This window comes from Petaurus breviceps, unplaced genomic scaffold (assembly GCF_028583685.1).
Source record: "Petaurus breviceps papuanus isolate PSGF00001 unplaced genomic scaffold, PetGlider_PUasm1.0 108, whole genome shotgun sequence".
In the NCBI taxonomy this organism is placed as follows: Eukaryota; Metazoa; Chordata; class Mammalia; order Diprotodontia; family Petauridae; genus Petaurus; species Petaurus breviceps.
In genome coordinates, this window is record NW_027185593.1 from 3,681,211 (window position 1) to 3,695,208 (window position 13,998).

At 40.1% G+C, this 13,998-nt stretch overlaps 1 protein-coding gene across 9 annotated transcripts in view; it reads left to right on the top strand.

Moving 5' to 3' along the window:
• Nucleotides 1-13,998, top strand: part of DOT1L (DOT1 like histone lysine methyltransferase) — a 123,422-nt gene that overhangs the window by 46,796 nt on the left and 62,628 nt on the right. For all 9 annotated transcript variants that reach the window (XM_069073617.1, XM_069073711.1, XM_069073758.1 and 6 more), the window contains exons 5-7: nucleotides 980-1,208; nucleotides 6,570-6,664; nucleotides 8,626-8,688. In XM_069073617.1, the coding sequence (XP_068929718.1) occupies nucleotides 980-1,208; nucleotides 6,570-6,664; nucleotides 8,626-8,688 (387 nt within the window). The remainder of the gene's footprint in view (nucleotides 1-979; nucleotides 1,209-6,569; nucleotides 6,665-8,625; nucleotides 8,689-13,998) is intronic.

The window sequence follows — 13,998 nt, forward strand, 5'->3', positions numbered from 1 at the left end:
GCTGCATCCAATCAGAGCTGCAGCAGTGAGCGCGTCATCCTGTTCTTTATTGAATTCATTATTGAATAATGGTACATTTTTTTGTTCACATTTACCTGTTTATTAAAATTGCTATCAATGTTCATTAAAATAAGCCCTCCCCTGAAAATAAGCCCTCTGGTGTTTTTCTGTCCAAAAAAATAATAAGACAGTGTCTTATTATCGGGGAAACACGGTAGTAAAAAAAAAAAAAATCCAGGGTCACTGCCATTCCTCATGTTATGAAATCTGAAACATGGATAAATTAAGTGACTATGATTAAAGTTGTGTGTGGTACAGTAGAAAAAATAGTGACTTTGAATTTCAACCTTGCTTTAAATTCAAGTCCTTATTACTTATGTGGGCAGTTCTTTTGCCTTTTCAGGGCCGCATTTTCCTTTTTTGTAAGACACATAGGAGGTGTTAGACTACATAGTGTCCCAGTCCCCTTTTAGCTCTCATTCCTATCATCTTAGTTTGTTTGGAATGGAATATAATATGGCACAATGCTGAATTAGGAGTCCAAGGCCTTCTGTGGGTGGTCTCACTGCTTCCACTGCTCTAGAGGACCTTAGACACATTACTTAATCCCTCTGGGCCTCAGTTCCTTATCTTTAAAATAAGTGTGTATTGGACTGCAAGGCCTCCAAGGTCCCTTCCTTCCCTAGATGGGGCAGTGCTTAGATAGGTTTTAGTAGTCCACAAGACATGGAGTAAAGGAGGTTTTCTGAGGGATTTCCAGTCATTTATGACTGATTCTGCTGTAGTGTTTTTAGGTGCCTGTATTGGTTTTCAGTTTATAATTCAAATTTGAGTGTTTTTCCACATATCTCATTCTAGGGATATTAAAGTGTCCAATTTGTACCTTTAGGAAGAAAGGATTTGAATGTGAATTATTACTTATGACTTGACTCAATGTTTTGTCTTTTTTTTATTATTCCTTCCCTCCAATTCATTTTAGTGGAAAGGAACCACCCAGCCTATGAAATTGAACACTCGTCCATCCAATGGGCTTCTTCGACATATCTTGCAGCAAGTATATAACCACTCAGTCACAGATCCAGAGAAACTCAACAACTATGAACCCTTTTCTCCAGAGGTGTATGGAGAAACTTCATTTGACTTAGTTGCCCAAATGATTGATGAGATTAAAATGACAGAGGATGATTTGTTTGTTGATTTGGGCAGTGGTGAGTATATGTCAGCAAATGTTTGGTGATTCCATGTTAACCAAAATTTGTGGGATATTGCAGACTAATTCTTCCAAGGGGAGAAGCTTCATGGGCTAGTAAAGCATGATGGGAGCCCTGAGATGCTAGTAGGATGAGCAGACTAAGCTGACACAGCATTGATTTTGTCCCCCATGTTAAATCCATTATCCAGCCAGCCACCCCACTGACCATAGAAGCCAAGGGCAGGGGCTGACAGGGCAAAAGGAAGTTCCATTTGAGAAAGTGTTGGTTTTGCTCGGGTTCCTCAGCAGACATGTCCCATGTACTGTGCCAGGTGTTGGCAATACAAAGTCTTCTTGGTGTTACTGGATGGTTAGCTACTTCTTCACTAGTAACCTTAACTTCTAGACTTTTATCTAGAATTTCTTTTCCTTGTTTTAAAATTACAACTTTTTAGAACAGTTGAAGTTTTGAGAGGTCCCTGAGATTTAACCTAAAACTATTTTGGACATGGGTAGGGCTTGCACCTCTCCCCCAGTAATTGTCCTTGAGCAAAATGCAGATGGATCCCCATGCAGAGGTTTGCTTTTCCTTGATGCAAGTTAGGATAGAGCAAGTGTAGATGGATGTAACCTTCATTGTAAATAAAGGCAATGCTTAGAAATTCATTTTAATGGAACTTATGCAGTAGTGGAGGGATTAGTTTTATTTTTCCTTAGACCTTTCCTGTTGACCTTTCCTTAGACCTTTCCTGTATGTGACATAATCTAGTGAAGACGTTGCTTAAAATAATAGCCATAAAGATACTTTTACTGTTTTACCATTCTTTAGAGTAATAATTTTTTTTTTCCTTTTGGAGGGCAGTGGGGGTTAAGTAACTTGCCCCAGGTTACAGGGCTAGGTTTTTTTTTTTTTTAATATGTGTGGGTGTTAAGTGTCTGAAGCCAGAACCAAACTCCTCCTGACTCCAGGGCTGCCACTTTACTCACTGTGACACCTAGACACCCCTTAAAGTAATACTTTTTAAAGGCATAACCTCCCAGCACTTTTTGAGGCAGTGAAAATGTCTAGCCTATCCCCAATTAATTTCCTTTTTTGGCATGTATTTTAAATGAAAACCTCCTAGATGATCACAGAAACATTTCTAATTTGTCAGTATAGATCAGTCATACTTAGTGTACTAACTTTTTGTTTTCATATTCTGAAATGAATTTCATATTCTGAAATGAAAATGTACATTGAAATATCTGAATATTTGGATGAGATAAGCTCTCATTTGGTTGTAATTACTAACACTTGCCTTTGTTTGGAGATGTTAAGGATGATAGGAGGATAAATAAGAATAAATTATCATGTGGATTATAGGTTTTAGAGTTCCAAAGGACTCAAGAAATCTTTTAATTACAAATGAAGACACTGAGGCCCAGAGGAGTTGACTTACCTGAGCTAAGGTTCTGACTCAAACGTCAGTGTTCTTTTTCTTTCTCGTTGCTGCCTCTTTATAGTGTTTCATTCTGTTGCTTTAAAAAAAGTCTTATTGATGCTCCTTATTTCTTAGTGACCTCCCCTCATCTTCCCCACTCTGTACTCCCTCTTGATTGGCTTGGTTTATGGCTGGGCCTTCCAGTCCAGCCTCCCTCATTTTACAAATGAGGAAACTGAGCCTGAGAGATACTATTTTTTTTCATACACATGTACAAGGATGGTTCTTCCATCATGTGGTCATTTCTGGGGTGGAACATTGTAGCTGTTATAGGCCAAGATCATCACACCATAGTTTAAGAACTGAAGATAAAAGTCATCTAAAACCAATTGAATAATGAAGGGGGCAGTTCTAGGTAGGCAGAATGTAGTTTACCAGATCAGGGTAGAAAATTTTGGACACTCTCAAGGCTGTCAGAGAAACACAGAGATCTAAGGGCCCCCCAGTCTGTTCTCTTCATTTTAACACCTCTGCCCCTCAGTTGGCCTCTGAACTTTTTGTGTTTCTATAGAAGTACCTTTTAAGGTTACTATTAACCATGAATCAGAATTGTGTCTGAAACTCATTTAGATTTAGATTGTGGAATTTTTAAGGAAAGGGAAGGCATCGACTGTCATGCATCAGATCAAAATATATTAGAAAGCTGAAATATTTGTTAATGGCTTCAATATGCAAGGTTACTGAGGTTTTATAACCCATATGTTATTAGTTCATTTAAAAAAAGTTATTGGGTCAAAGACGAAAGTTGGCTGCTCCTCACATATCTTATCTGAATTATATCTCAAGAATATTCTAAAAGAATTCATGCCAGGTTTCTCCTTATGCTCACAAGCCAAATTCTTTTTTGAAATAAGCCTCTGCGTATTACTATAATAATTTTCCCTCTTGGACACTCTGTGCCAGAGTGTGATGCGAGACTGAACTATTTTGGTATTTTCTCCGAAGATTTTACTTCTTGTAAATGCACTAATGCATTGGAATAGCATTAATAAAATGGGCAGAGAAGCAGTTCTCCATACACAGCACATACAGAAGGAGTTGGCTGAAATTACTGTGTAATGCTGTTGTGAAGGCAGAACCTTTAACTCCATGTAGTCCCAACTCTGCCAATAACTACCTCTGGGACTTTGGAGATGACCCCCTAATCAGGATTTCAGTTTTTCTATCTATCAAATGAGGCTCAGTGATGTCTAACCCAGCCTCAGCAGCTCTGAATAAGAACTCTAGACAGCAGCATACCAGAAGAAGAAAGAAATCAATAGGTATGCTGACACTTGCCTTGTTTATTTATGCAACAAAATGAAATATTTTCATAGGATTTAAACTTTGGGAGCATCATTTTTAGGAACGGAAATTTACCAACTATGTCTTTCAACTTAATGATTCCTCCTTCTCTCTCTTCCCAACTCTCCTTCAGGGTCAGGCCTATGTGGCAATTGCTTCTATATAGGAGTCTAAACTTTCAAAAAGTATATATAATTAAATTTTGGTTTTCATGACCTATATTTTCCACTGTGTTCCTTCACTTCAACTTCCTTATAGTGTATATTCCTTATAATAAAGAATTTAAAAAGACAAAATACCCAGCAAAGTCAACACCACAAAAGCTTGTTGTAGATCAGAAAAATTATATGAAGTATCTGAAAGCTGTGGGCTCCAAGTCTCTTCAAATTAGTAGAAGGGGGGAAGGATCCTTCTCATGGTTCTTCTTGGGGGCCACTTGAATTTCTCAGCATTCAGTTTTTATTATGCTATTCTTTCTATGTATCTCTTCACTGTATATACTTGACATATATGTCACTTGTCACTTGTGTATACTTGACTTGAATATACACTGTATATTCTTGACTCTGCTTCCTTAATTCTGCATCATTTCATGTAAAATTCCTCATGCTGCTTTGTATTCATCATTCATTGTTTCTTATAGCACAGCAATTTTCCATTATTCTCTTCTACCATAATTTGTTTAGCTATACCCCCAGTCTATCAGCATTTACTTTATTTTTTTACCTTTGTTCCCACAAAAAGTATAAGGTTAAGTTTTTTTTTTTTAAAGATTGTAGCTTTTAGTTTTTGTTTTTACATTGCTTGACTTTTCACCTGGCATTTTCACCCCTTTCCCCACTCACAGAGAATCATCCCTCATCAAACTTCACCCAGTTAAACATAAAGTAGTCTGTCACTTTATATACCATTATATACTTTATTATATTATTAAAATATTATATAATATTATAAATATTAAAAAATATCATTAAAATTATATATATACAATATATGATAATATTATTAATTATAGACATTATTAAATTATTCCTTCATCCCCGAGCACATAATTGATTTCCAGTTCTTTGCTGCCTTGGCAAGTACTGCTGTGGACATTTTAGTGCATCTTGAGCCTTTCTTGTCAGCAGTCCCCTTGGAATATATGCCTCCCAGTGGAGTCTCTGGGGATGGACACTTTGTAACACATTCACAAGTTGCTTCCCACTTGTTTGGACCAACTCAGTTTCATAGACTTATTTGTTAGTTTGCCTGCCTTTGCAGGCACATGGTTTCTTCAGCACTGTGGTCCAAACTTTTGCCATCTTTACCAGTTCAGTTTCCTGGATGGTGTGAACCCTTAGGGTTATTTTGATTTATATTCTCTACTAGTAATTTGGAGGGTTCTTCCTTGTTTATTGTTCTTGTCCTTTGCCCCCTTCCTCATTGGGGAGTGGCATTTCAGCCAGATGTCTGTCTTTTATAGAATGGAAATTGGTCCAATTGCTCATATTTGTGTGGGTCCAACTTTGTCATCCACTTGCTAGCAAGTCTTCCTAGCTTTGTTTCCCATTCAGTTTTAATAAGCATAGCATCTATGTCTTTAGCCAAATGATAGAGAAATACCTGCATGTGTCTTTATGCTGGGCTTCCTGAATTAGATTTCAGGCCATTTACAGAGATATTTGAGATAAAGAATCTTTTCCCCTTAGTTGATGACTTCTATTTTTCCTGTATACATTACTTCTGTTTGTGCAAAAGCTTTTCAATATTATGAAATAAAACTTGGCTATTTTTCTTTCGTAATTGCCTCTCTTTCTTGAATAATTCACACCTTGAACATGCTTGCATTTTTAAAAATGGTATGGTCTTTTGTGATTCAGTAGCATATTCATTTTGACTGTTACGGAATATAGCCTAAACCATGGGTCCAGCCCTCACGCTGCCTGTCCTCATCTCTGCCCTGCTTGTTTCCAACTCTCCTGAAAAGAAGCTGTTGTCAAATAGGGAATTATTTTCACTGGTAATTTATGTTTTCAGTTTATTTGACACTGAGGTACTTACTACAGTTGTTTCTGATCTTTTCTTGTCTACTCTGTTTCATTGTACAAATGGTTTAATGATTTCTGTTTAATATATCTTGAAGACTGAAAGTGCGTATTCCTGCCTTTTCCATTATTTCTCTTGAGAATCGAAATCTTTTTTTCCTCAGTGAAATTTTTTTTTGTCTAGCTCTTTGGAGTATATGTTTAACATTTTGGTGTAGCACTAAGTCTGTGAATTAACTTAGGTACCGTAGTTTTTATTATATTGGCACAGCCTAGTCATGAGCACTGAGCATATTCTTCCAGTTAAGTTATTCTTTATTTAAGAAACATTTTTGAATTATGAAAATTATTCATTTTCAAATCAGTGGCAGTTTAGCTTTAGTCTTCATCAGATTCCTTCATCAGATTCTGCTAAATGTGTTTTTATCTTCCACAGGGTTTCAGTTTGATCATATTTCTTCCATTGTTCTTACCTCTCTGATAAGTTAGAGCAATTATGGAAGGTCTCCTCTGACCTCCTCCCCAAGTAGATTTTCCTCACTTATGCAGCTTAATGTTGTCTTACTAATTTTTCTCTCTTTAAAGGAGTGGGGCAGGTGGTTTTGCAAGTGGCTGCAGCCACAAACTGCAAACATCACTATGGTGTGGAGAAAGCAGACATCCCAGCTAAGTATGCTGAGGTGAGGAGCATCCCTTCTGTACTATAAATCTGTGGTGGGCTTATCATCTTTGTTTTACTTTGTGGCTGACAGGGTAATCTGCTGTTCTGAAGTTTTAACTGCTTGTGATTGATCCAGTTAGAAAACTGCCCTGAACCTCATTCTCATTATTCTGCCTGGTAACCAGTGTAAATGGGTAAGGCAAACCAAGATGGCTGGATTAGCTCTGGTAGTTCTGATTCTAGGCAGTTAGATGGCTCAGTGGTTAGAGCTTTGGGCCTGGAGTCAGGAATACCTGATTGCGGTGTGTGACTTTGGGCAAATCACTTAACCTCTGTTTGCCTTAATCCACCGGAGAAGGAAATGACAAATAACTCTAGTATCTTTGCCAAGAAACTCCATGGATGGGTTATTATCCATGGAATCAGGTGTCAGACACTTGAATAAGTTTTTTTATAAAACTTTTAATTTCTCCTCCTTTCTGACTTGCTGTTGTCTTGAAGAACTTCACTTGTTTTTTTTTTTTTTTTTTTACTGTTGTCAATAGTACATTTGTCAGCTTTAACCATAGATTTCTTGGACTTGACTATACTCTAAGCACTTAATTTTGAAGTCCTTGGGGCTACCCCAGTATATAAAAAGAAGAAAGATTCATACTGCTTTGGTTAAGAGCTCTCCTAAAAGGTTTGTTGAGAAAGCAAATTGAAAGTTCTGGGATAAAGGATGGTTTCTAGGTTCAGTCAGTGCTTACAAGTGGTTTATTAACAGTGAGACATAGTGGGTAGAGATCTGGGTTCATAGCTTGCTTGAGTTGCCCTGTAAAGTCTGACATTACTTGCTGGGTGACATTGGGCAAGTCACTGAACCTCTTAGTGCCCTTAGCTTTAAGATACAATGGAGGTAGATAGCTCTCTTCCAGTACCTATGAATTCATGGGTCTGGACCTAAGAACAAAGGAACTGCATAGCAGTCCATCAGCAAGGAACTGCATAGCAGTCCATCAGCGTTCGATTAACAGTGTAGTGTTTGTTAAGTGCCAGTCATTGTGCTAGGTGATACAGATATAATAGTGTCATTTTGGTGGTGGCACTTGGAACCCCTACTCCTTCCCTTCAAAGCCCAGTCCAAGAAGCAAAGGTAGAGAGAGAGAGAGCATGGCAAACACTTGGAGAGAGGAGACAGAAGTGATACTTCCTGAGGAAGAGGAGCAAGGAAGCTATTTTGTTTGGTTTTGTTATAGTGTATGAAGGGGAGTGAGCAATTTGGAAAGCTAGGCTTGAGCCAGGTTTAAATGCCAGCTGATTGGTTGGGATTGAGTCAGGTGAGCAAGAGTGACAGTCAAGGACAGCTTCCTAATAGCAGAATCATAATAGAACAGTTTCTTGAATAAACCAGGGAAGAGCAAAAGTATCTGGGAGGAAGAAGGGATTCTCTGCAAGTGTCATGCTTTAGGGAGTTAAAAGAAAAGTGAGGTCTAGGAAAACACCCAGGATATGGCGATAAAGAGATTGGTGGTGACACTGGGAAGTTAGGTAGGAATGTGGAGGCAGTGTCTGTGTTAGGTGCTGGGGATATGGATGTGGAAACAAAGCACTTGAGGTCTTGAGGGACTTAGTCTTGGGCACAGATAGATGAAATGGCAGTGAGTGGAAGGAAGAGATTTCTTAGGATACCATCTTTGTTGTCATAGCCTCAAACAGTGCCTTGTGAAGAAATTGCTAACTGAAGGGTTGAGTGAGAGTGTGTGTGTATTTCTGGGTCCTTTTCTGAATTGGTCATCATAGAGACTTGCTACTAAGTATATAAGATGCATGTCATTGTGATCAACAAGTCCTTTGCTATGGCTAAGCCTTTTAAAGTGGAAAGAATTGATCTTAGTCTGATTCTTTTTAATGGGGTGGGAGCAGTTAAAATTTTTTATAGCCTAATTTTCCTGGGAATGCAGTATTTTATATTGAATGGTTCTTTTTCTCTAATTTTAGACAATGGACAGAGAATTCAGAAAATGGATGAAATGGTATGGGAAGAAGCATGCAGAATACACAGTAAGTTACTATATTGATTTGGAAGTTATATGTGGTGTTTTTTGTTTTACAGGATTTTTTTGGTGGCAGAGGACACAATAAACTTCAACTCTTATCCCTTTACTTACATTTTTCTAAAGTGCTGTATACATGAAATACTAAAAAAAGTTTGATTTTTAAAATACAATTTTTATTTATATCTTGTTTTTAACTTACATTTTTAGTCACTTGGTCAATAAGCATTTATTAAATACCTATTGTTTGCCAGGCAGTATATTCAGCATTGGGGCTGAAAAGAAAGACAAGAGAATCTCTGCTTCCAAAGAGCTCAGAGACCAAATGATGAAACTACTACTACTACTACTACACACACACACACACACACACACACACACACACACACACACAATAAATGAGAAATAATTAGTGAAGAGAAGGCCCTAGAATTAAAAGGGATTGGGAAAGTCTTCCCAAAGTATTGGGATCCAGTCATGGAGGATAGCCCAAGAAAATGGCCAGAGCTCAGGGATTCATAGAATAGCCAGGAGCCCAGTGTCATTGGTTCAGAGAACATAGAGGGATAGGGTAGAGGTGGGTATAAGGTATAAGCAGAGGTCCCTGGATTGGTGAGTAAGGTGTGTGGAAGAAAATTGCAAAGGTAGGAAGAGGCTAGGTCATGAATGGCTTTGATGAATGCCAAACAGCATTTTGTATTTGATCCTAGAGGCAAATTGGGAGCCATTGAAGTATATTGAGTGGGGAAGTTACATAGACCAGCATTTTAGGGAAATTAGTTTGCCAGCTGAATGGAGGATGGAATGGAGTGGGGAGAGACTTGAGGCAGGCAGACCCACCTGTAGCCTATTATAGTGATTGGGGTGGGAGGTGATAAGGGCCTGCACTATGGTAGTGGCAGTTTACTACAAGAGAAGAGGTGTATTCAAGACTTGTGAAGGTGCAAAGGTGAACTTGATAGGCCTTGTGGCAGCAGTTTGGGCAAAGGGTGAGGGGAGGGGATGTGAGCTAGAGCAAAATTCAGGGATGATTCCTAGGTTGTGAGCCTTGGGATCTGGGGGTTGGTTGTGCTCTGGACAGAAACAAGTAAGTTCTGGAATGAGGAAAGGATTTGGGTTTTGCTCCTGTTGAGTTTAAGATGTCTACTGAGTATACAGTTTGAGATGTCTAGAAGGTAGTTGGAGGGAGACAGGAGAGTGGAGGTTAGGAGAAGGCTGGAGAGGTAGATTTTCAAGTCATCAGATAGAGATGATAATTAAATCCATGGGAGCTGCTGAGATCCCCAAGTGACATAGCACCAAGGCAGAAGAGAAGAGGGCCCAGTTTACCTACCTGTGGTCTGTGGAATACCCCCAGTGAATGGTGGTGAACTGTCTTAGAAGGAGCACCCAGAGGGTTAAGGGGAGAGTGGGGCCTAAAATCCCCTAGAGAAGAGGATCGAGGAATAGAAGGGCGGTCATTAGTGTCTTAGGCTTTGAAGAGGTCAGGAAAGATGCAGCTTGAGAAAAGGCCATTGATTCTGGCAATTGGGACAGCACTGGTAACTCTGGAGAGAGCTGTTTCAGTGAATGATAGAAGTCAAGATTGTCAGGGTGAAGAGAGCAGTGAGAGGAGAGTAAGTCTTGATATCTGTTTTAAATGGTCTTCTCAAGGAGTTTTGCCACAAAGGGCAGTAGTGAGGGTGAAAGCATGAAGTGAGTTTTTTGAGGATTGGCAGGATGAGCATTTTTGGAGACCCTAGAGATGGAGCCAGTAACCAGCTAGAGACTGAAAATAAGTGATAGAATAGGGATGGATGGCAGAGGCGGCGTTCTGGTGGAGGAGATGAAATGGAACGGGATCACTTTTGGTGGCAGAGGCCTTAGCCTTGGTAAAGAATAAAACCACCTCTTCAAATGAGACAGACAGTGAAGGAGGAGATATAGGTAAGTAGCAAAAGGCATATAAGTCATAGATAGTGGGATGGGGAAGAGGTGCCGCCAGGATTTTCACTTGAGAAGGTGGGGTGTGAAAAAGGAGGGCTGACAAGATATGGAATGGTCTCTGTGGAGAGTGAATTCATAAGGGAAGTATAGTAGCATTGCCCAGGATGGAAACTTATCTCCCAGTAACTCCTCCCCTCACCCTCTTGCCCTAGTTCTGCTCTTTGGAGCCTTACTGAGCAAATCCACACCAGGAGGTGTTTCCCCTCCATCTGGGGGAAGATAGTGTCTTTACAGTAACCACAGCCTTCATGAATTCTCAATGACAGTTATCCCCAGAATGAGTCAGGGGAATTCTGTCCAACATATTCCCATCTTTCTGCTTCTTGACTCTTCATCCACACCTACCCTTCAGTCCTCTCCCAGGCGACCCCTTGCTCTCTCCTCTCATCCTTGTCTACCCGCAGGTGAACCAGTCCAACTCTACATTGTGTAGTCATAGGCAGTGAGCAGGTCTATAAAGAGTTGAGTGGTTTGGGTGTTTTCAGGGAGAGGCAGTGGATACTGAGGGATGCATACACTGAAAGCTTTGGGGAAGTGAGGGTGCTGCTGGGGGCGTGCTCTGGGGCTGCAGAGGGTAGTTCACAAGGATCTTGATTGTGTGGATTTTCCAGAAGGAGAGTTTACTGAGTAGGGGAAGTGGAATGAGAACTTTGGCCTGTCATTGGAGGGAGCCTGGTCTTAGGGATTTCCCACTGTTCTCACTCCAGCTCTTCTCTAAGAGCTAGCTCTTACAATAAATTTTAAAGGGAAGGAAAACCCCCCAAATAACTTGTTGAAATAATCTCACATTGGTTCCCCCCAAAAAACCATGATTACTTTATAGAGGCTCTCCATATTAATTTCCAGTAGTGTTCTATGGGTTTGGAGAGGGGATTGCTTTTACAAAGGCCGTAAATAGATAAGCAGGCAGCACTGCCAGCTGCCATGGAGAAAGCAAGTGTCCAAACAGTGGCTGGTCAATGCTGTTGGACGGTGTTGCCACCAAGTCCTTGTGGTTTTGTCAGTATCACCCAATACTTAGCATGTCCTTCCTAAGGACAGAAGCAACTGTACTTGGAAGGTCTTTCATATGTTTACTGCTGGCTTTTCCTTTGGGGTGCAGCTCTGTGGCACAAAGGATAGAGCATGGGCCCTGGACCAGTGGCCTCAGGACGACCTGAGCTCAGTTCAGGCCTTAGACATCTAATAAATGTGTGGCTTTGGGCAAGTCACTTCACCCTATTGGCCCTGGTTTCCTCATCTATAAAATGAGCTGGAGAAGGAAATGTCAAGCCACTCCCATTTATTTCCCAAGAAAAGCCGAAATGGGGTCATGAAGAGTCTGACATAAACGAACCTATTCAGCAGTGATTTCTTTGAGGAGTACACCACCTGCTGGCTTGCTCCTGTTCAGAATATCCAAAGTATCCTGTTCAGAACCCTTGTGGGCTCTCTGTCCTCCCTGAGCTCACCTTGAGGAAAGAGAAATAGACCAGAGGTTATCCTCTGTGTATCCACGATGTGTTCTGCCCAGGAAGTGATCCTGCCGGTCCTCCAGTAAGTTTTTTTATGTCGTTGAAATTGTTTTAAACCATACTCATTGATTGTTTCAAAGCAAAACAAAGCTCAGACATATATTGCAAAGATGCTGTGATTGTCCAGCTAAATGTTTCTGGGTGTCTTGAGGCAGTGGGGAAGAACACCTGTAGTAGGTCATAAGGTAGGGGTAGGCCGTATAAAAATGGCAGAGAACAAACATTTCATTGTAGGGTTCTTCCTAGTGTTCTGTCTAATTCCTGATAGACCCTGCCAATCATCCCAGCTCCTCAGAATTAGATTAGACAGCATTGCTGTGTCTGTGAACTCAGGCCCAGCTACCGTGCTACCTGTGTGACTTGGCAAGTTCATTCAGTTTCTTTAATCCTCAGTTTCCTCATCTTTGACAGAAGGTAGTGGACTAGATTGTTGTTGGACCCACATGGAGTTTTCTTGAAAAAAGATACAGGAATGGTGCACCATTTCCTTCTCCAGTGGATTAAAGCAACCAGAGGTTAAGTGTCTTGCCCAGGGTCACGCAGCTAGTAAGTATCGGAAACTGGATTTGAACTCAGGTCTTCTTGACTCCAGGACTGAGACGCCTAGCTGCCTCCAATGGACTAGATTACCTGTAAGCTTTTTAATTGTACTAATTATTTAAATTTGGAATGTTATAGCAATATTTTTTGAATTGTCGAGGGACACATTCTATCACTGTTACTAATAAGTCCCCATGTGTTCAGAGTATTGCGCTAAATGCTGGAGCTATGATGCTGTTTCCACTGAAGGATTTGATAATCTAATGTGTATTCTAGATGCAGACCCAATGATTATCACTGAGATTTTACATATTCTGCCTATTTTTTTTTTTCCCAATGGTTGGATACCTTTTTAGAGCTACTTATACATAGGAGGAAAAAGAAGGGGGTGGATCATAGTGTTCTCCACACAGTCTGAGTTAGGGGACTGTTTGAGTGTAAGTAATTACAGCCTTTCTTTGGGGATTTATGCACATGTTCAGCTACCAGATCCAGCTTAAAATTTGAGCATTGCAATTAACCAGACAGATGGTATTTCATAGTCTCAGATCTGTAAACATCCTCTTGGGCCCTACCCTCAGCTTTTCTAGGGCAACTCTTTGGTTACCCGCTTAGATGTGTCTTTATTTAGGGTGTTTATTGGAAGTTCACACTACATCCTATGTTTCCTGTCTGTCTGTATAGTAACCTAGTAACCTCTAAGCCTGTCAACATTAGAGCTTTTTGTGGCCTTACATTGATAGTATAAATAAGTCAGATCAGTTAATCGGGAAACTTTTATTAAACACTTACTATATGGTCATCATTGTGTTGGGATACAGAAAGAGGGAAAAGGAGTCCAGTAGGGAGACAACATGTAAAGAAATACATACAAAGCAAGCCATGCAAGATGAATAGGGAATAATTAAAAACAAGACAGTAGAATTAGGATGGATCAGGTTGGGGAAAGCTCCCTTTCGAAGGTTGGATTTTTGTTCAGTTTTTTTTTCCTCCCATTTGGACCTGACTCTGACCTTATTTGGAGTTTTCTTGGCAAAGATTCTGGAGTGTTTTGCTATTTCCTTCTCCAATTTATTTTACAGGGGAGGAAACAAGGCAGAAAGGCTTAGATGACTTGCCTAGGGTCAAACAGCTAGTAGAAGATGTCTGAGGCTAGATTTGAACGCAGGTCCTCCTGACTCCAGGGCCGGCTTTCTATACACTGTGCCATCTAGCTGCCCAGATTTTAGTTTGGATAAAAGGAAGCCAGGGAGGTCAGTAGTTGGAGTGGATGAGGG